Below are 21754 nucleotides of genomic sequence, written 5' to 3' on the forward strand. Positions count from 1 at the left end.
GTGACTTTTAAGAGCTGAGCACCAGTGGCTCACACCTGTAATATTAGGTAGTCAGTAGTCTGAGTTCTAAGGGTGGCAGTTTAAAGCCAACCTGGGCATGCATGTCTGTGAGACTCTTATCTCCAACTAAACATCAAAAAACTGAAAATGGAGCTAGGGTTCAAGTGGTATAGCACTAGACGAGAGCACAAAAGCTCAGGACAGCACCCAGGTACTTGAGCTCAAGACCTAGGAATGGCACCCCTACCCCCCAAATGATTGACTTAATATATTATAATGATAACTATGCATTCCATACAAGTATTTTTTCATTCCAAAGAAGAACAAAAAAAACCTGTGAGAAGGTATGAGAGGGGAAAACTGGTAGAAAGTAAAGGAAGGGTTGATGTTTTTCAAAAAAAAAAAAAAAGAAATGTACTCATTACCACACTTATGAAATGCTAACTCCTCTTTAAGCACATTAATAGAAACAATAAACTTATTTTTATAAACACAAAGAAAGTGCTTCACCACAATAATCAATCCCAGCTATTTTGTCGATTACTAAAGACAGACTGTTCATTGAGCAGTATAAGAGCACTAATCAGTGATATCTTTAGACAAATTTCTATTTGTTTCATTTTCATTTATTTGTTTAACTTGCATTGAATTCACAAAAAAACTGATGAAATTCTCTTGATTATGACCCCACTAACCTAATTGCTTTCAAAAGAGGGCCAGATTCTATTTCAGTCCCACAGACCAAACAAAAAAAAAATGAAAACATGAAATGTATGTAAGCAATAAAAACAATGATATAGAAATTTCATAAATGGGTATTCTATGCTAACATTGAGCCAGGTTTCCATCTCTGGAAATCAGTATAAAGGGACTGAGAATGGCATAACCAACTTTCAGAAATTCTTGAATGTTTTGCATCATGGAATTATTCTCTAAGAAGGAACTTAAAAGTACAGAAAAAGCACATTCTGTCCAATAAAAGAAAAGAAAACAAAGCACGAGAAGGAGAACACTGTAAGCAGCTTTCATCTCAGGAGAAGTTTTGTAGAGAAAGTTGGAGTTCTGCAGGTAGAGAACACGCTGGTGGTGCTTGTAGAGAAGAAATATCATGTAGCCACTGGCCACACCCAAGATACCCTGAAACACAGCATCCATCAAGACCATGAGGGTAAGAAAAATCCATTTCATTATCAAGTTGTCTGGTACAAAATAGCAATAGGTGTCACTTACACTAGTTTGTGATATGTTCATACTGCTGATATTTTTTATGTGGAATAGTAAGTACATGCTTATCAGGAAATTGAGAATCCAAAAGAACAGCAATGGGAGAAGGATGTGCCATGTAGATTGAAGCTTTAGGTTCCTCCACACAGAGTCTCTGGGGCTGATGGTGATGGCCTGGACCAGGGTGAGGAGACTGCTGGTGCAGATGGAAAGTCCTCGAGTCACTCTCTCTAGGTAAACAGACATCACACAACCTATATCCTCTAAGAAGTTCTCCAAGCCAAAGGCTGCTAGTGTCTTTGGTATCACTTTTGAAAGAAGCATTATGATGTTTGTAAAAGCCAAGTGGATGAATACAATGTGTACAGATATCTTCTTGGAACCTTTAAACATGTGCATATAATTCAAAAGAATAAAGGTGTTCCCTACAATGCCAAGTCCAGATATAGAAAGGAAGATGGTTCCCTTGAAAAAACTCAAAGACATAGTGTACTTTATAGGCAGAGAATCTTGGATCCAGCCAACACCATATTTAAGAAACTATTAGTAAATGACAATAGGCATCTGCAAAAAAAATCACATTTTGCAGTGTAAAGTACAGTCATGTTCTATGAACTGGTTTATCTTTTGTCCAAAGGACTCTATTTTATTCTACATGACACTGTGTAGAAATGTTTTACTATAGTTTGACATGCCTTCTTGAAAAATATGTTACAAATCTAAACTTTTCTATGTATGATTGAGTTTATAATAGCAAAAACCTATCTACTTCATTAAAACCTGCACATTTAACATATCCAAATCAGAGTGACAGATTGACCTTCCAAGTCCTTTAACTAGACCTTTACTGTTTGTTTGTTTTTTTTAAATTTTCTAGCTAGCATATTAACCTCAAACATTTCTAGACACTTTGATTCATTCCACTCCCCCAAAGTTCTGAAAGCCTATTGTTACAACATTTCAATGCCTTTCAATAACTTCAACAGTAGCTCTTGTTTTGTTAAATATGCCTGGCCTACTTACATTTTGCTCCAAAGCTTAACTTTGATGCCTATACCTTAAGAGTTTTTGTGTTTCCTCAAATGATTTTATGGCTTTTACTGCTGACAAATACTCAACTGTGTTACCTTTTCAGCTATGATACAGCACTTAAAACTGAATCAGCCAAAAGAGTCTCTGGTCATCAAATGTCAGATTATCAGAACCCGTCTGGCACCAGGGAAGAGGAATGCCCTAAAAGAACTCTGGATTAGTGCCTGAGGGTCATTAGGAGAGGATTGAATTCCCATTTTGTGCCCATCAGAATCACTGAGAGAAGCCTGAATCATTTCTACATTTGTTGATATTTATCAAGGTAGTTCAGGGGAAAGGAATTACCTCGGTATTGTGTACTGTTTTAAGCTGAGAGCTATTTACATTAATCCATGGATCATTTGCATGTTTTGGTATGTGTTTCTGTCAGCCTTTCCTATTCCTCTCCTTCTAAATACTACAGGATTTCTTTAACTTAATTTGTGCTGAAAGTCTCTCACATCATGGTCTTCATAAAGGTTCATATTCAGCTTTGGTACCAGCTATCTTTATGATTGTAGTTATTGCCTTTCAAGCCTCTCTGTAACATTTGGAGCAATTTTGTCTATAAAAGTGACTCATGGGAATAAATCACCCTAAATATGAAGCATATAATGAAACATGCCACAAGATTTAAAGGCAAAGAACAACAATCACTACCAAATCTTAAAATTTAAGAATTTAAAAATTATAATCACTGATTTTTCAGTCAGAGATATTAATCCATTAAAACCTTCTGCAATCAATATATCTTACTATTTTATGGCTTTCTGAAATCTTTTATTGTTTAATTAATGCTTATTTGTTTGTCAATGAGTCCCATTTTTGAAGCTCTTTCTTTCTTCTTTTCTCTAAATTCCAAATTCCTAAATCATATTTGGAATGAGATTATTAGACACATATTGAAAGGATCTTGTTTTGGTGTTTTTTGGGGAGAGGAGCTGGAAGTGAGGGATGCCTGGATAAGGAATAGTGACCACTTGCCTACATTGTCTTGGCAAACCCAATTTTAAAAAAGAAAGCCTTTACATTAAGCTAAGTGGAGAAACCCCTGTCTAGAATGAGCATCCAGTAGTTGAGGCAAATGAATGCCCACACCTGGACATTTTCTCAAGTAAAAATTAGATGGTTGCCTATTGCTAAATACTACTAGAATAAAATTCATGTGAGTTACCTAAGGCCTGGTAATTAACTTCCTGATTCAAGCAAAGAGGTTAACATTCAAGTTTCTGAGGGATATTTTTGTAACACCTATTTTGTAGTAAAATAAGGAGCTGTTAAATCTACTCACCATGTTAGCTGTGGTGAAGACAAACTCCAGCTTAGTCCTTCTGGCCAAGGGAGGCTTCCCAAGTCATATTTGTACCCTCAGTGTCTCTAGAGCTCTCAGAAACTAGCACTGACACTTCAGTTTTCACACTTGTCTCCCTGACAGGGAGGAGGAAACTCTGTAGAGTTTCAGTCCCTGAAGTACAACTTTTGTTTTCCCTCTACAATTACTACATTGATTACCTCAGAAGTTGTAGCAGCTTAATTGGCATTTATTTATTCTAGATACAAAAGTGAGAAAGTATAACTTGAGAACAGGTACAGGATGGAAAAGTGAAGGAAGGGGTGACATTGTCCAAGAAAGAAATGTACTCATTACCTGACTTATGAAATGGTAACCCTTCTGTACAACACCTTAATAGTAACAATAAAATTATATTTTATAAAATGGGAAATTGAACTATAGACTAGGTTTCTGTAATTAGAGTTTCTTACTTCTCCAGATTTGTCTTATTCCTCCTTAAGTTCCAACCTGTGAGAACTAGTTATTGAGACAGAGATTAGGCTACTTTCATTTCTTTCTCAAGTTCTCTGTGAATATATAAAATTAATACAGAATAGTTAGTACTTGGGACTCCATTTTCTGAGCTAGTGCCAATCATTTTTCTCGGTAGGATAAGAATCACCTAGTTCTATGTTTGCACATGGGCACTTCAAGGTCTTAGCCATATGTGGATTTTGATTCCTTATTTATTCAACAGTAAATGGGACTCAGCAAATTAAGTGTGTTCATTTCTGCCCCCTTTCCAAAAATCAACTCCAACACAGCATGTTAAATCACACTTCCATAATTTATCAATATCAACAATTGGTCCTATCTATTATTTAGTCTCTTGCAAAGAAGGACCTTTTTAGTTTCTGGTACAAAGTATTGTAAATAAATGTGGACATAAAGGTGGGATTCAAGGTGAGAATATAGCATTATTTGTTCCAGTAGTGAGAGACAAGCTCATGGTTACTGATTCTGGTCACTGAGATGATACACTATTATCTATGCATCTGTAATGTTCTCAGTTTTGTAATGAACTTGGTACTTTTCTCTATTTGAATATATATATATATATATATATATATATATATATACACATACACACACACATATACATCTACATATGTGTGTGTGTGTGTGTGTATGGTTTTCTTTTTCCTTTTTTGCTTTTCTTTTGGCTGTTGTGGGGCTTAAACTCATGGCCTGGGCACTGTCCCTGAGTTCTTTTGCTCTCAATTGCTTTGAGCCATAGTTCTACTTCCATTTTTTGAGGGATTAAATGTAAATAAGAGTCTCAGAAGCCAGGAGCTGGTGGCTCATGCCTGTAATCCTAGCTACTCAGGAGGCTGAGATCTGAGGATTGCGGTTCAAAGCCAGCCCGGGCAGGAGAGACCGTGAGACTCCTATCTCCAATAAACCACCAGAAAACCGAAAGTGGCGCTGTAGCTCAAGTGGTAGAGCACTCGCCTTGAGCTGAAGAGCAGAGGGACAGCTCCAAAGCCCAGAGTGGGACAGCGCCCAGGCCCAGAGTTCAAGCCCCACGACCGTCAAAAAAAAAAAAAAAAGAGTCTCAGAGATTTTTTTCTGTCTCAGCTGGCTTGGAACCACGGATCTGCAGATCTCAGCTTCTTGAGTAGCTAGGATTACAGGCCTAAGGACCCAGTGCCCAGATTATGATTTCTTTTTCTTCTCTTTTAAAAGAAACAATGTTTAAATCAGATAGTGAAACAATTTAAATTAAAGCTGGAAATCTCCAGCATCCCTCAGCATTCTTTAGGTTTTCCCAATTTGGTTCAGCCCGTTTCCTCAGCCAGAATTACCTATATCTTCACCACCTCTAGCAACCTTGTTCTTTGTGATTCAAATTAGTCTGTTCACAGACTTTTATGATTAAACTCATCATAATTATGCACCACTCATGCACATTTTATTCATTCTTATGATACAGCAAAATAGAGCTAAAAAAAATCTATGTCCCTTCTTTCTGAGTCGTTTCTCCCCCTAAAGAAGAAAACTTTCTTCAAGTTTTAAGTGCTGGATCCTTTGGAAATCCATATGAAAACAAGTCTATCTTTCCCTTAGAAAGCCATCTTATGATACAGATAGATACATGTGGAAGCATCCTTGGATCTTAAGTGGGGAAGAAAGTACCCCAGGAACAAGGAATAGACTCTGTGATGATTCACCCTGCAGTGTAGAAGAATCAGGAATACTGGCTAGAAATTCGTTACTGCCAGTACTACTGAACAGACATATGGTCTCCTTTTACAGACAATTACATTAGTTGTGAATTAGGGGTCCAGACCAGATTATCTGAGTTTGACTCCACTGGCCCCAATGTGAGAGCCTCTGTCACCTAAATGCGGGTTCCAGAGTGCATCCTTGGACTACAGTGAGTACACAAGAACATTGACCAGGATCATTGCTATTAGAGGCAATAGTTACTTCTCACCATGACCATTCCTTTAATTCAGAGAGTTGCTTCCCTTAGGTGGCACCAGGAAGCTGGGAAAAAAAGAATAACCATGCAAACAATGATTTTTTTTCCAATAGTCTCTACTAGTTTATTAGTCATTAAAGCTAAAATCATTCTGCCCCATACTACTCCTAAAGAGTGTCTTCTCCAGGTTGGTAGTCACTAATGGACAAAGTGGGAATCCCCACATCTCTCACAGCTTTCCAACAAATTTTGTGAGGATCCTCTTAGTTAAGACACTATTGGGATTCCAAGTCCATATCTTCTCTGATATAAGAAACTCAGAAGAGTAGCATATTATGAGGAAACTCGTGTGTTTAAAATAATGGAGAGATCAAGATGCTTCAATATGTGGACATTGAACAATAAATGTGCTGAAAGTAAACTAATGTATGATTTTAAGAAATGCACACAGGGCGCAGGTGGCTCACACCTGTAATCCTAGCTACTCCAGAGGCTGAGATCTGAGGATCACAGTTCAAAGCCAAGTGGGGCAGGAAAGTCATGAAATCATGAGACTCTTATCTCCAATTGACCACCAGTAAACTGGAAGAGGTTCCGTGGCTCAAGTGGTAGAGTGGTTACCTTGAGCTGAAGAAAGTGCCTGGGCCCGCAGTTCAAGCCCATGAAAGCAAGAAAGCAAGGAAGGAAAGAAGGAAGGAAGGAAGAATGCAAGGAAGGAAGGAAGGAAGGATATAGCAACTTCAGTAGTATTTCAAAATGTTGGGTGAAATGTTAGCTCTCTAATGCCATGATAGTGTACCCAGTTTTACTGTATTAAATGCAAGATGCTTTCTTTGTCTTGACTATATTCATGAGACATTTATGTGTCCTAATAACAACAATGAAAATAAATAACTCCTTTTTCAATTTGAATCATCACATTTTTCATTATTGTGCTAATACTTGGTAATGAAGTAGAGTAGTCATAACAAGTTCTATTTATCTATACATCCATGTACCATGTTACACACTTAAATATTCTGGTTTTAGAGGAATTATTTGGTGCAGGATTCAAAGTCTTTACTGGTCATTGTATATATTGACAAATTAAAAATTATGGTATACCAGATGCCTCACAATAGATGAGTAGATCCAAACATGTGGTGCCTATATACAATAGAATTTTACACAACCATCAGAAGAAGAAAATAAAGTAATCTTCAGAGAAATGGATGGAGCTCGAACAAATCATATTAAGTGTGGTAAGCCCAGATCAGAGAGACAAATGACACATGTTTTCCCTGGTCAGCAAAAGTGATCTAAAATCTACTGAGATATGATAAATTTCTTGCATAAAGTGAGACCAAAAGAGGATAGTCTTAGGAGAGAATCACAAAGGTGTCATACCCAAGTGCCTGTTCATTTATAGATAAAATAATATACATAGTGAAAGGAACACCAAAGATCCAAAGGCATGGGAGCAAAAGACATTTTTCTTAATATGTTTTTTCTTGTGCTCATAATTCTGTATTCTTTACCTTATGTAAAGAATATTCACGTGCATATATGTAGGATGGTGGGGGTAGGGCATACAATCTGAGGAACAAGGGTGAAAAAGTACAGCAGTGAAGTGCACTGGACATTCATGAAAGTGAAGATTGCAACTCATTTGTAGAGATGGGGGTGAAGGAATAGGAGAGAATGAGGGAACAGGTGATACTGCATGAAAGGAAATGCATTTATTACCTCATGTATGTAAATGTAACACTTCTGTATATAAGCTGGATAATAACAAAAAATTTAAAACATTCCTACTTTTGGACAATAAATCACTGATTTTAATAAATAAATTTCATGAAAGTAGACTGAAAAATGTGGTACAGTTGACCAATACAAATTATGCATTTATGTCTGTCTGTCTGTATGTATGTATGTATGTCAGTGGTGGGGTGCTGGGCCTGGGCACAGTCCCTGAGCTCTCTCTGTGCTCAATGTTAGCTCTTTACCACTTTGAGCCAGGGCAGTACTTTCAGTTTTTGATTGGCTAATTAGAGAGAAAACTCTCATGGCAACTTTTCTGTTTTTGATTGGCTTCAAAGCACCATCTTCAGATCTCAGCCTTCTGTTTAGGGAGGATTACAAGTGTGAGAGTCCAGCACCCAGCTACATTATGTAGTTTTTTCTGTTTCTCCCTCTCTGTCTCTTATTCTCCATTTCTCTCTACCTGCCCTGCCTCCCAGAAAGCATAGGAAATGTTTAAAAGTAACTGACAACTTCGTTACAAATTTGTTTACTTTTCCCATAGTGTTGTATGAACAATCCCAAATTTCCAATGTCATAGTTTATTTTCCTATTTTAGAAATATATTATTATATAATGCAGTATAAGTTTTATATATGCGTGTCTATATATATGTGCATGCATGAAACATTTTGAGATCTCTATTACATCAGAAAATAATGGGATTATTTTATTGTACATTTATGTATGCAAGCACCATTTAATTGGATATACCTAAAGTTAAGGTTAATGATATATAAGGTTAATTTATTGGCTGATTGTTTGCTTGTATCAGGCTTGAACTGAGGGTTGTAAATTCTTTCTCAGTGACTTTTTTTCTCAGAGCTGGCACTTTACCACTTGAGTCAGGCTTCCAGTCCAGCATTTTTGCTGGTTAGTTGGAAATAGTCTGACAGACATTTTTCCCTAGGGTTGATTTCAATCTTAAAATCTTTGCATTGTAAAGTGCTAGATATATAGGCATGAGATACCATTGCGCAGATCTGCTGTTAATTTTTATAATTGCAAGATGAACAAAAAATAAGGAATATAAACAGTGCTGGATAGATAGCTAATTTTGTTTACTCTCTTATTTTCAAACATATTGCCTACCCTCACAATTTCTAACAGAGACATTTAGATTTCCAGAGACCAGTGCTGGGCCTATTGTTGTTTCTTCCTCTAGAAAGTTTCCAAAGTTAGAAGCTCAGGAGATGATTTATGGAACAAACAGAGTTCTGGCTTCCATTCCATCAACTGCTTTCTATACCACCTAGTCTCAGAAAATACAAAGTAAGACCACTTCCTCTTTGCTCACAGAAACCCTTTTTCTGCTTCAAAAATCTTGGTTAAGTGAGATCTGGAGCCAGCAGAAGGCTTTAATAAAACAGCAGGAAAGCTTTTGAGCAATTTCTAGATGAAACTGAGCTGCAGTGGACTGTGGTCTTCCCAGAGCATGGATGAGCTGAGATTCCTTCTGTGAATGCCTGAGGCAGTGGGAGTTTCCTGAACTTCCACTTTTTCTGGTCTCCATGGAAAATCAGAGAAATGTCCACCTTGGTTTCAGCAATCACAACACACTCCTGCCTTCGGGAGTGGTGGTCCTTATGTGCCATGAATCCAACCAACATTTGCATCTATGAAAGGGTGAATACTCAGGATTGTGACTGGAGCAAAGACTTGGAGTTCTTCCTGTGCAGGCCATATCATGAGTGACTTGAAGTGGAAGCTGTGTTCTCCAAAGGTGCAGTCTCTTGGCCTGTGAAATTTACAGTAGAGATATCAGTGCCAGCGATGGCCCAGCTATACATTGGAGCACCATCTGGAGCATTGTTTTCAAAGCCAAGATAGCATCCTTTGTAAAAGAATAGTTTCTCCCTGTGTGAATTCCTAGGTATTTCCTGACCATTATGGTCTTGGATGTGTTTCTAATTGGTATACAGTGTTTTTATGATCAATTTCTTTAATGGTTTTGAAACCAAATATCTTCTGATTTTCTGTACAGATCTAAGTGAGACATCTTGATTCTTCTTTTTCTTTTGTTCCTTAGAAAGCTGCTGGTACATACTTACAAGATACCAAATAGCTTCCTTAATAATGTGAACACTAAAGTTTACTTTGGTCTAACATTAATTCAAGGTGATTGGTTAATCAAAAATTGAGGTTTGAGGGAAAATACACTAAATATTTGAAGGAGCAGAAGTATTTTCTTCCCAAGCAAGAAACTACAGGATTGGAGTAGGAAGAAAATAATCTGTCTGGCCAAGATTCTAGAATCTTTGAATCAACCTTAGATTTTCAAGAACTAGACTCCTTAAAAATAGATCTATGAAAATAAAGCCTCATTTTCATGATTTCATAGAATGTTAGCATAAAGAAATTTGTAATTTATTACACCTCTGGCTCATTGAGAAATCAATGTAGAACGTAATTTTTATATTTCTCATTGAACATACCAGTATTTAGTAACCTGTGCATCCCTGATGATCAAGATGAAGGGGCTGAGATCAGCATACCCATGGACTAGAAATACCTTGATATTTAGTACTGTGCAGTCATGTGTCATGATAGAATCTATCTAAATTGTGGAAATAAAATCTGCCCAATAAAAAAAAGAAAACAGGTCAAGAGAATAAGAGTACTATGAGTGGCTCTGATATCTGGACTGGAATTGTGTGTGAACCTGGATTTAGGAAGTTAGAGGACTCCCTTGTGATGGTTATACAGATGGAAAGCCATGTACCTACTGCTCCAGCCCATCAGACTCTGAAAGATCACATCCCGAAGAACTTAAGGGAGAGGAGAAGCCACCTAACCACATGCTTAGATCGATGCATATAACAATACTCAACATGTATTTCAATACTGGAGCTGTTCCTGCTATTGAGTGATGTCATGTAGAGGAACCTTATCAGAAATAGGACCTTATCAGAGAGTTCAAGACCCAAAGAAGAGGAGATAGGGAAGAACTTGCCATGCAGTCTGTGGTTTGAACTTTCTCCACTGGGTGGTCTGGGGCTGATGGTAATGACTTGGACCATGGTGAGGAGACAGGTGGTGCAGATGGAAAAGCCTCTTGAGAGTTTTTCTGTATAAATCAGTTTTGCAACCGACCTCACCTAAGAAGTTTATGAAACAAAGATCTGTGGCTAATATTACTCTGGCCCCTATGCTACAAATAATGATTATATTTGAAAAAAAACAGGTGAATGTGGATAAGGTACATAAGTTTCTTCTTTTCAGGACCCATAAGAACAGTATATACATGTTTCACAAGTACAAGGATGCTTCCTAAACTTCCAGGTCCAGTAAGCATATAGAAGATTATCCTTTGAATGAGGTAACTCCAAATCATCTGATTTCATGTACAGGACCAGGAAAAGCCTTTTGAGAAGCACAACCAAGTAAAGATGACATATTTCAGGTCTATTGATTTTCCCTGTTTATATAGTAAAGTAATGGTTTATGAAGTATGTAAATGTACAAAGTAATTTTTGGGAGATGCCTTATTTCCTTTCTTTCCTCATTTCCTCCCTCCCTTATTTCCTCATTTCCTTCCTTTGTTCTCTTTCTTCCTTACTTCTTATCTTCTTTCCCTCCCAACTTTCCTCCTTTTCTTCCCTCCCTCCATCCCTTTCTTTCTTCCTTCCTTCCTTCCTTCCTCTCTCTTTCTCTTTCACTCTGTCAGTCAGTCAGTCTTTCTCTCTGCCAATCTTGAGTGTTGAACTCTGTCTTTGAACTCTTTAGCTTATGGCTACCATGCTACCACTTGAAATACAGCTCCACTTCTACCTTTTTTATTTTTGGTGGTTTCTTTGAGATAAGTGTCCCATCATGGACTTTCCTGCCTTCATTGGTCTGAACTGTGATCCTCAGATCTTAATCTTCTGAGTAGCTAGAATTACAGGCATGAGGTACCAGTGTCTAGCACTTTCTTCCTTTCTTGATTCCTGGGACCTGTGGATCTTAATGACTACAATTTGGACACAGATTACATGCATCCACCTATTTTTCCTTCCTTGTATTCCTCATGTCCAAATTTTCTATGATCATTTTCTTTTTCTACAAGAGGTAAGCAAAAGCAATAAATTATATGCAGTCAGTTTCCAATCTGTATACATTTCACTTCTCATACCCAATACATACAATCATTATGGTGGACTTTTTTTCTTTTCTTTTTTGTCAGGTGTGTTGCATGTACTCAGGTCCTGGGTGTGTCCAGAGGCTGTTTGTGTTCAATCAATTGAGTAATAACACTTAATTCAGGTTTTAGAGTGGTTAATTGGTGATAAGGGTGGCAAGAGACTCTTTTGCCTGGGCTGGCTTTGTGTGTGCCTACTATGATCCTCAGATCTCAACCTCTACAGTAGCTAGGATTACACGCATGAACCACCAGCACCTTCCATTGGTAGTTTTAATTGTACTTTTCCTTCCCTGGGATCATCTGTGTGATCCTGTATACACTCATTCTTCAAGTAAGCAAAGAACCCATACCCTGTAAACCAAACTACTCTAAAATCTCCTGCTGTAATTGTAAAACCCCTTTATGGAGTGGTATCTTTTTCTTTTCTGCGCATACTGTATCATATTCAAAATGAAGATTAGAACATAAATTTATGCTGCTTTTATTCTTACAAATCATTCAAAGCTTCCCATGTCAACCTGAATTCAGTCTCCCACAATTTTCTTGTTTATCAAATTTATTTGTGCAATACTTACAAGATCATTTCCCACCATCTACCCTGGCAGTTATCATATAGACACTTTGCCAAAAGAATAAGTGTATGTCTCCATGGTGAACTTTTCCCCAACCAGTCACCTTCCTAGCACAGTGCTAGAAAATCAGCTTGGAATTTTGTCCCTTAGTATTACCTGACCCCACCGGGCTGTGTTCCCAGGCTGGATGGATGTCTGTCAGCTACCATTATCCTCCCCTGCATAGTGAGAACTCCTTGGAGGTGTTGCTTTTGAGTCCATTTATATATTTTTCCTAATATAATCTCCTGTTGAGTGCTTGAAAAACAGCTTACAAATAAATTATGAACTGAGGCATATGATTCAAAACTTGACAATAAACTCAGCTCAGCAACATATCAGCTAAACAGTTTGTGAAGGTATTTGGATTCCTTTATGTTTCATTATGGATGTTAAAAACTGAGTCGCCTGGATAAGTCAATGCACTGTGATTTCAGTTTCAGTGTCTCCTCATAGGTAGAGATGAGGTGAACATACAGGTTTCTACAGATACAGGGAATGACGGGGACTATCCTTAAAGACACTCATAAATCAGAGTTAATTTTTACTTGCCATGCCTCTGGTATTGCTATGGCTAAGAATTTACTTTAGAAAAATATACTTGTTGGTTCTCTGACATATCAATAATAGTCTTTGGAATAAAGAAAGAGCATTTTGTTGTTTTGATAAATGTCACAAATAGGCTGGAAAAGCCATACACTTATATCTACTCTAAAAACTGTTTAGGAGAGACATTGATATATATATATTCTACTAATAGTTTATAAGCTTCTTATCGCCTTCTAACTCAAGGACTTCTTGTAGAGAGAAAAACAGAGGTTACTGGATAGTAGAGAGGAATTAATAGGTCTCCTGCTGCCTGGATTCTGTCTGATATTTTCCTATTCTACAAATGGTCAAATGTCTCAGTCCCTTGTCTCTCACCACCTGTCTCTGACCAACTCTGCCTCCACAACTTCCCTTCTAAAACCAAAGGCAGCCGTAAACTACAGTGCTGGATCACTTACCTACACAACCTCTGCAGCTGTGTCACTGTGGATATTGTGATTAAACAGTAAGAGTCAGGGTGTATTTATCCTTCCTGAGTCCTAGTGCTCATAAACAACTTCATTGCTGTCAAGATGTCACTGTCATGAAGGGGAAAAATGCTTCTATACTTCTGTACTTCTCCATTCCTGAGGCACAATTCTGCTGTCTTCTTACTACTCTGTAATTTGCTGAGGCTAGAAACTTGGGGAGTGAATTATAGTGAATGTGCAGTAATGAGAAGTTATGATGATGATGAAGAGCTCCCTAAAGTGTCCAGTTTCTTAAACTTGGTTTTTCCCTTATCACATATCCTCCATTTATCACCAAAACCAAGAAGTAATGTTAAAGAAACTTCTGAGAATCCACAGAGATCATTTTCTGAATATTTTCTGAGTATACCTTCATTGATAGAAAAGATCATCAAATGGTACAATCTAGATCTCCTCTTGTACATATTGTCCAGGACATGGCAGTTGGGGACTTATGGAGAGCTGGGATGGTGTGTGTCCTGATTTCACTTCTGGCTGTTTGCTTGGGTCCCTTCATGTGTCTTACTGAAGTATTCCCTTCTATTTTATGTTACTTCTTAGAGGTATTTTTTCTTGAAATTTTCACTGCCAAACCAGGATTGTCTTTTTTTGTTGTTGTTGGTTGGTCTTGGGGCTTGAACTTAGGACTTGGAAGCTGTCCCTGGGCTCTTTTGCTCAAGGCTAGCACTCTACCACTTTGAGGCATAGCTCTAAGTCTGGTTTTCTGTGGTTATTTCTTGATAGAAGTGTTACACTTTCCTTCCAAGGTAGTCTTTGAACTGTGATCCTCAGCTCTCAGCATCCTGAGAAGCTAGGGTTACATGTGTAAGCCACCAGCCCCAGTATGATTGTATCTTTAGAAGCTCAACTTCTGTGGTCATTGCCCATGAGAACTGAGAGGATGTGTGTAGGCTTCCCTATGAGATTCACACCTCAGTTCTGGATCCCTAATGCCATTTTCAGAAATGGTCTCTTCCTCATTGGACACCACAGAAGATCCAAGGAGAGGGAGGCAGGTAATTCTATATTCATCACAGGCAGATATTCAGACTTACCTTAAATAACACTTTTCTGAGCTCCTCCCATTGCCTAATATTTCCTGAAGTAAAGGAGTGCAGTGAAGTGAGTAGAATAAGAGACTTAACATTCAGGTGACACTTTCTTTTTTTAATTATTCATTTTTATTTTATTTTATTTTTTGCTGGTTGTGGGGGCCTGAACTCTGGGCCTGGATGCTGTTCTCCAGCTCTTCAGGTCAAGGCTAATGCCCTACCACTTGAGCCAAAGCACCACTTCCAGCTTTTTCTGTTTATGTGGTGTTGAGGAATTGAACCTAGGGCCTCATGCATGCAAGGCAAGCGCTCTACCACTGAGCCACCTTCCCATCCAGACACTTTGTTTTTAACCCAAAAAATAGTGTTTTTAGGGAGAGTAGAGAAGAGAGAAGAGTTCCTATCCTTGCTGAGGAACTGATAGCAGAGTCTGTGAGTTGTACAAACTACCTGCTTTTCTGTGACAACTACTCCATGAGGATAGATTGCCTAGGAGTCCTAGAATAGCTCTGTGATCCATACTACATGGTGAGTTGGAATCTGTGAACACCATGGGTTGATCTTCTTTTAAAGTAACAGGAACACTTGTAGGACATAGTCACCATAGAGATGGTAGGTGTGGCTATAGCAGTGGATCACAATCAGAATACTTTGAATTACAGAGATCTTGGCAATGATAAGTTGATTTTGTTCTGTGGTATATGTATGTACAGTGTAGGAGGAAAGAGTTTAATTGATCTACACAATGAGAAAGACACACAGCAGCTAAACAGAAATCTGGCTTGAGTCACTAACTGTATCATAATCAATTCTCAGATTATATTATATCATAACCCCTTCCAAGGAGATGAAGCCAGAGCCCCATCACAGTGATATCACTACAAAGGTGTGCTGCCAATGTACCACCCAGGCCTGAACAAAAACAACTGCAGTCATTCACTAGTGTGCTGTGTAACAGGAGATCTACTTAGATTTCTTAGAAATGGATGAATACCAACTCTGAATAGAAACTATTTTTAAAGAACCAAAGTCTTCCTAAGAACCATAGGATTATGGCTTTAATAAAGAAATGTAATTACCAGAGTTTTGTCTCAGGTTCATGTTTTCTTATAATAAATATCTGAGGATCTTTGTTCTCTTGAGGTAAATCTCTTATTTCTCTGAGAATCCTTTCATATTTTTCAGTTGTTTCAACTTTTAGAACCTTTTTTTAAAGTGATGAGTATGTGTATGGATTAAAATGTTTTAATTGATATTATAAAGGTGCTATAGAGAGGACTTACAGTTATACAAGTCAGGTAAATAGTATATTTCTTTAAAATTAGTTTGTCAGTGTTGATGTTTTGAGGTTTGCCTTCTTAAGGTTTTCTGAACCTCTTGAACTTGAAATTTCATTTTGCCATTTGAAGTTTTCAGTCTGTTTTCCCCCCAATCTGCCATAAGATTTCACAGGCAAAAATCAATGCAGAGTTCATGTCTAGTATAGTGGAAAACAGTACTTGTGGATGTATGAGAAGGGAAACGCAAGTGATGTGACTTCTGTCCATCTGGCAAGCTATGCAATTGTATGAGTCTGTGTTTTATTGCTACCTTCATCAATTTTGATGCATAAAATATATAATTCTATGTTAATTTTTCAGTAATTTTCTTGTGATGATTTAGATGCATTTTAACTATTGTCAACTCAGTTCTGAAATATAAAAGTGGAGCCGAAAGTAGCACGGTTTTAAGGAAGTCATATACAAGGCCTAGCAATCTATAACATCAGGCAAGAATTATATCTTCCTTGTGCATAGCACCCCCACCTTGTTTTCCTTGACATGGAGTCTCTATATTCAGGCTAAGCTGAGCTTGACGTTTGAACCCCTGACCCCTGACCTCCACAGCTGTGTTGACAGATGTAAACCACCATACTCAGTCTTCCTATCTATTCTTAATATTCAGTAATACATTCTTCATGAAACAAACTTCAAATGCTAGCAGTTAAGTTCCAGATTGTGACATACTTTATTTGAATTTAATACAAATAATTGATTCAGAATGTGTTTGCTTTGTTTTGTTCTTTATGTTGAATGCAAGGGAAATACTTTTACAAAAAGCTGTTAAAAAAAATTACTATTTGCCTTCAAGCAAGTCACAGCTGTATGCAAAAGAAAGGGTCTCTACTTATAGTAATATAAGTAATTTAAGAATTGTGTATATATAGTACAACTAACTCAAAAAGGAACAGCCATTTACTATTGTTAAGTAGGACAATGTAAAACCTGTATGTTTATATGGACAATAATGATAAGTAATAGAAACATTTTTTTATCCCAATTTGGTACTTAGGTCTTGGATGCTGCTCCTAAACTTTTTCTGTTCAAGGGTAGCATTCTACACTTGAACTATAGCTCCACCTTTAGCTCTCTGTTGGTTAATTAGAGAGAAAAATCTCATAGGATTTCCCTGTCTAGGTTGGCTTTGAAAACATGATCCTCAGATCTCAGCCTCCTGAAAAACTAGTGTCACCAACACCTGGCTTGGTAGATGCATTCTAAAAGCATAAATTTGTAAGCCTGTCTCTAGCAAAGTGATGAAAGATTTTGTGTTCTGTACCTATAATAAATAGCATCAATATTTTAAGTATCTTTATCATCAATTTTACTGATGAAACTATGTATGCTATGCGTATACCTGTATTGAATGGTTCAATTTTAAGAAATTAACTGCAACCCTTGTTTAAATTAATCTAGAATCATATTAATTTATAGCTTTTTGAAGATAAAAACATTGATAGCATGATGGAGCATGCCAGGGCCCTAATGAATGGTGTCTAGAAAAACTCGATGCGGTTTTTTTCCCCAATATGACTCATTGATCCATTTTAAAAAGAGGTTACTTTATATTGTTAACTACAATGGAAAACGTAGAAAGGAGTCAACTTGAATTTCAGCTGTTGTGTCCAACTTCTCTCCCAATATATAGTTTCTCTCATGTTTGTCCAGAGATTCTTCATTCATATCACATAAAGCAAATATGTTTCCCTGAATTTTAATCCCATTACTGACTTTGCTTTTTATTGAGTAAAATTATATGTCAAAGTCATTTGATATGAGAAGGCAGTGAACTTATCCTTTCATCATCTGCATACAGTCAATCCTATTCTATGGATGAATATTTATGACTATTTTCTTTTTTTCTTTTTCTTGGTTTTTTTTATTTATGGCTATTTTCAAGTAAAAATTTACATCTTCTATCCTTTACATTGTGTCTTTGAAATAATGAATTACACAACATACAATTTTTAGATTGTAATTCTCAAATATTAAGTATAAGTGTATGACCAAGTGTTGAAAATGAAGTTTCTGGCAGAAAAAATAAACTAGCAATGTTGAAAAACTTACCAAGTTGATTTCCTACTTCTTAATACAGGTACTGTGCTACCAAAAGTCCAGGCTCATGAAAACTTGGATTAGAGTTAGTTCTTGAGGCTGTCAGAATAGGAAATGAGATTCTGTGCTACTCTGGTAATCCAAAATCTTGGTGTTTGTTCAATATTGCTGGTCTCCATTATTGACATTTGGGAATCAAATTTTGATGTTTAAGCTATTTTGAAATTACCTTGTTTTACAAACAACAAAACAAGACTAACGTTTATTTCTATCACTAACAAATCACTGCCACATATAGTTTCAGTGACTTTCTGTCCCAAAGAAAATGGCAACAGGTCAGAACTCCATCTCTCTGAATCAGCACAAAGGGACTGAGAAATGCATAACCAATGATTAAAATGCCTTGAATGTCTAACATTGCAGAATTAGTTTCTAAGACAGAATTTGAAAGTAGAGAGAGAACACAATCTGTCCAATAGAAGAAAAGAAAACAGAACATCAGAATGAGAACACTGTGAGCAGCTCTCATTTCAGGAAGAGTTTTGTGGAGGTGAGAGGTCTGAAGGTAGAGAACACGCTGGTGATGCTTGTGGAGAAGAAATAGCATGTAGCCACTGGCCCCACCCATGACACCCTGAAACATGGCACTGTGCATGGCCATTAGAATAAGAACTACCGATTTGGTTCTCTGACTTTCTGGTTGAAAAGAACAATAATTGTTAGTTTTAGCAGCTTCTGATGTGTTTTCTCTGACCTTTGCAATGTAATGAAGTAAGCTGATGCTTTTCAAGGAAGTGAGGATCCAAAAGAAGAGAAACAGGGGTAGAATTTTCTTTGGAGTCTTTGGCTTGAATCTCCAGCAGAGAGAGCTTCTGGAACTGATAGTGATGGCCTGGACCACAGTGAGGAGAGTGGTGGTACAGATGGAAAGGTCCCGGGCCACCCTCTCCAGATAAACAACTACCTTGCAGCCTATATTATCCAGGAAGTGTCTCGAACCAAAAGCTGCTATTGCCATTGGTAATCCTTTGGAAAGAAGCATTGTGATATTTGAAAGAGCCAAATGGATGAGAATGAGGTGTGTGGAGGTCTTCTGAGCTCCTCTCCAAAATCTATTTATAAAATTCACAAAAACAATGATGTTCCCTACAATGCCAAGTACAGTTAGAAAGAGGAAGATAGTTCCCTTGACAAGTTTTAAAATCATTTCGGTGTCATGAGCAGAAGATGTTGGATCTAGAAAACACTTCTCTGAAGGGAATCATCAGTAATGGTCATATAAATGTGGGAAAGTATTTCATAACTTAGTACTTTTCCAGAATTTAAGGGATGATCCTGGTGTATATAATTGTTCATAACATTGTTGGTACCAAAATGACTTTTTTCCTTTCAAACTCTTTGTAAGTTATTTTATTATTCTCAAATCCCATTCAGACTGCCAAAATCAAACATCCAAATTTGCAGTTTAGATTTTTTTGAGCACTGTCATGATCATTATTTGGTCCTGAACACAAGCACAAAATTGATTCAGTATTTCTAGAGTCATATTTCTAGGAAGTGGCCTCCTTCAAATTTCTGGCCTCAGAGGTCTGACCCAAAGAAGAAGAATGGAAGTCCTAAGACTCTCAGACCATCTCAGCAACACCCTGTTTAAGTCAAAGAGAAATTAGCATTCGTGTTCCTAATGAAAATTTGCATGGCATGTTATAAATCAAAGACATATCATATCAGGACTACTCACCAAGGTAGCTATATGCACTGAAAGCCGGAGTCAGTTCTCTGGCAAGCTGAGGCCTCCCAGGTCTTATTTGTACCACCCTGATGTGTGACGCTTTTTCGCTTTCATAAACTACCAGGCTTTAATTTTCCCAGTTGTGCCCATGTCAGAGAGAAGCCAACTCTGTAGAATCTCAGTCCCTGTAGTACAATTTTTCCTCCCCCTCCACAATTAGTACATATCATTGTCAGAAGTCATTTTTGGCTGAATTGAGACTTAATTATTTTAATAGAAGGAAGTTAAGTGGAAAACTAAACAGCAACTCAAGTGTCCAGAGCTTGTGTCAAGTGTCTTCAAATTTGTTTTCACCTTCCCCAAGTTGTAAGCTTGGAGCAGAATGGGACTACTTCCCAAGATAGAATAAGTCACTTTCTTTTCTATCTCAAGTCATTCTTTAAACAGAATATAATAAGACTGGTCACTATTGGGGACTCCATATTTGAGCAAGTCCTTACCAGTTCCTTGACAGGACAGGGTCTCTTGGGCCATGCCTCCAGTCCAACATTTTTCTGGAAAATTGAAGACAGAGTCTCACAGAGTTTTCTGTTGGCAAACAACTGAGACCTTCTAGGTTCAAGTCTCCTAACTAGGACAGAGACATGAGGCACTGGTGCCCACCTTTTAAAGATTTTTGTTGTAAAAAGTAGGAGGAAGTGTTTCTATTTTGACCTTTCAATTTGTGCATAAAATGTATTCCAATCAAACTAAGTTCTTCTGTTTTTCTTCACCTGTTCTATTGATAAAGAATTAATAAAGTATACAAACAGTTAAATATTAAACAGTATAAGAAAAATTAATGCAACAATTAATATAACTAATAATCAAGTAAATTGAACAGACAACTCTCAGAAGAAGTATAAATTGCTAATAGATACATGAAGAAATGTTCAACATCCATATCCTTAAAGGAAATGAAAATAAAAACTGCACTAATATTCCATCTCACCAGTCGTAATGGTTATCATCAAAGGCAAACAAATAACAATAAATACTGTCATACTGAAGGGGAAAATAACCCATTTACACCTTGGTAGAATGTAAATTAGTGTATCTATTATGGAAATGTGTTCCTTTATTCATTATAATAACAACGAGTGGGACTGAAAGATTCTATGAGGTAATCAATGTCTTTTCAAAAAACAAATTTTGAAAGTAAACTTCTGTTATTCATCTACACTGAAGAATAATCCTTCTATTATTCATTCTACTACCCTGAAGGAACATGGAGAATAAATACAAGCACAGGACTCCAACTTGATTTAAGAATATTTTTTTCCTCAGAAGTGACAGCAATACTGAGCTGATCTGGGAGGCAAATTCATGGTCATTGGTTCCCACTTTGTGCATCTTGGACACTAAAGAGACAAAAAATACAGTGCCTAAATGGATAGAACATCTCTTAGTAGTATGTAAAACTTCCATTATCTAATGTTGAGAGAGAGAGAGAAAGAGAGAGAGAGAGAGAGAGAGAGTGCATGCGCGCGGGGCCTGGGCTTTTGTGCCATCCTTAAACTTTTTTTGTCAAGGTTAGCATTCTACCACTTGAGCTATAGCTGCTCCTTGGGCTTTCTACTGGTTAATTGGAGATAAGAGTCTCATGAATTTTCCTGCCCAGACTGGTTTCAAAGGGGCAGCCCTCAGATCTTAGCCTCCTGGGTAGCTAGATTACAGACCTGAGCCACCAGTGCGCAGTGATTAAAACAATTAAGCACATTTATATTTAAAAAGTAATTTTTCTCTGTATTTTAATTGTTTCTTTTTTTTCTTTTCCAAGTTGGGTGGAAATCTCTCTTTCTTTCTTTCTTTCTTTCTTTCTTTCTTTCTCCTTCTTTTCCTTCCTTCCTTCCTTCCTTCCTTCCTTCCTTCCTTTCTTTCTTTCTTTCTTTCTTTCTTTCTTTCTTTCTTTCTTTCTTTCTTTCTTTCTTTC

General features: G+C 37.2%; 2 protein-coding genes and 1 pseudogene across 2 annotated transcripts; all 3 read right to left on the reverse strand.

Annotated features, from left to right (window-relative positions):
- Positions 1–817: 817 nt before the first annotated feature.
- Positions 818–1710, reverse strand: LOC106001393 (vomeronasal type-1 receptor 4-like). The gene has a single exon (XM_013036487.1). It carries the CDS (start codon positions 1708–1710, stop codon positions 826–828), a length of 885 nt encoding a protein of 294 aa, XP_012891941.1. The 3' UTR covers positions 818–825.
- Positions 1711–10748: 9038 nt separating this feature from the next.
- On the reverse strand, positions 10749–13121 carry LOC106001380 (annotated as a pseudogene).
- A 5203-nt stretch (positions 13122–18324) lies between these two features.
- Positions 18325–19257, reverse strand: LOC106001381 (vomeronasal type-1 receptor 4-like). The gene has a single exon (XM_013036477.1). It carries the CDS (start codon positions 19255–19257, stop codon positions 18325–18327), a length of 933 nt encoding a protein of 310 aa, XP_012891931.1.
- Between the last annotated feature and the right edge of the window lie 2497 nt (positions 19258–21754).

The sequence above is a fragment of the Dipodomys ordii genome, unplaced genomic scaffold (genome assembly GCF_000151885.1).
Source record: "Dipodomys ordii isolate 6190 unplaced genomic scaffold, Dord_2.0 Scaffold293, whole genome shotgun sequence".
NCBI lineage: Eukaryota > Metazoa > Chordata > Mammalia > Rodentia > Heteromyidae > Dipodomys > Dipodomys ordii.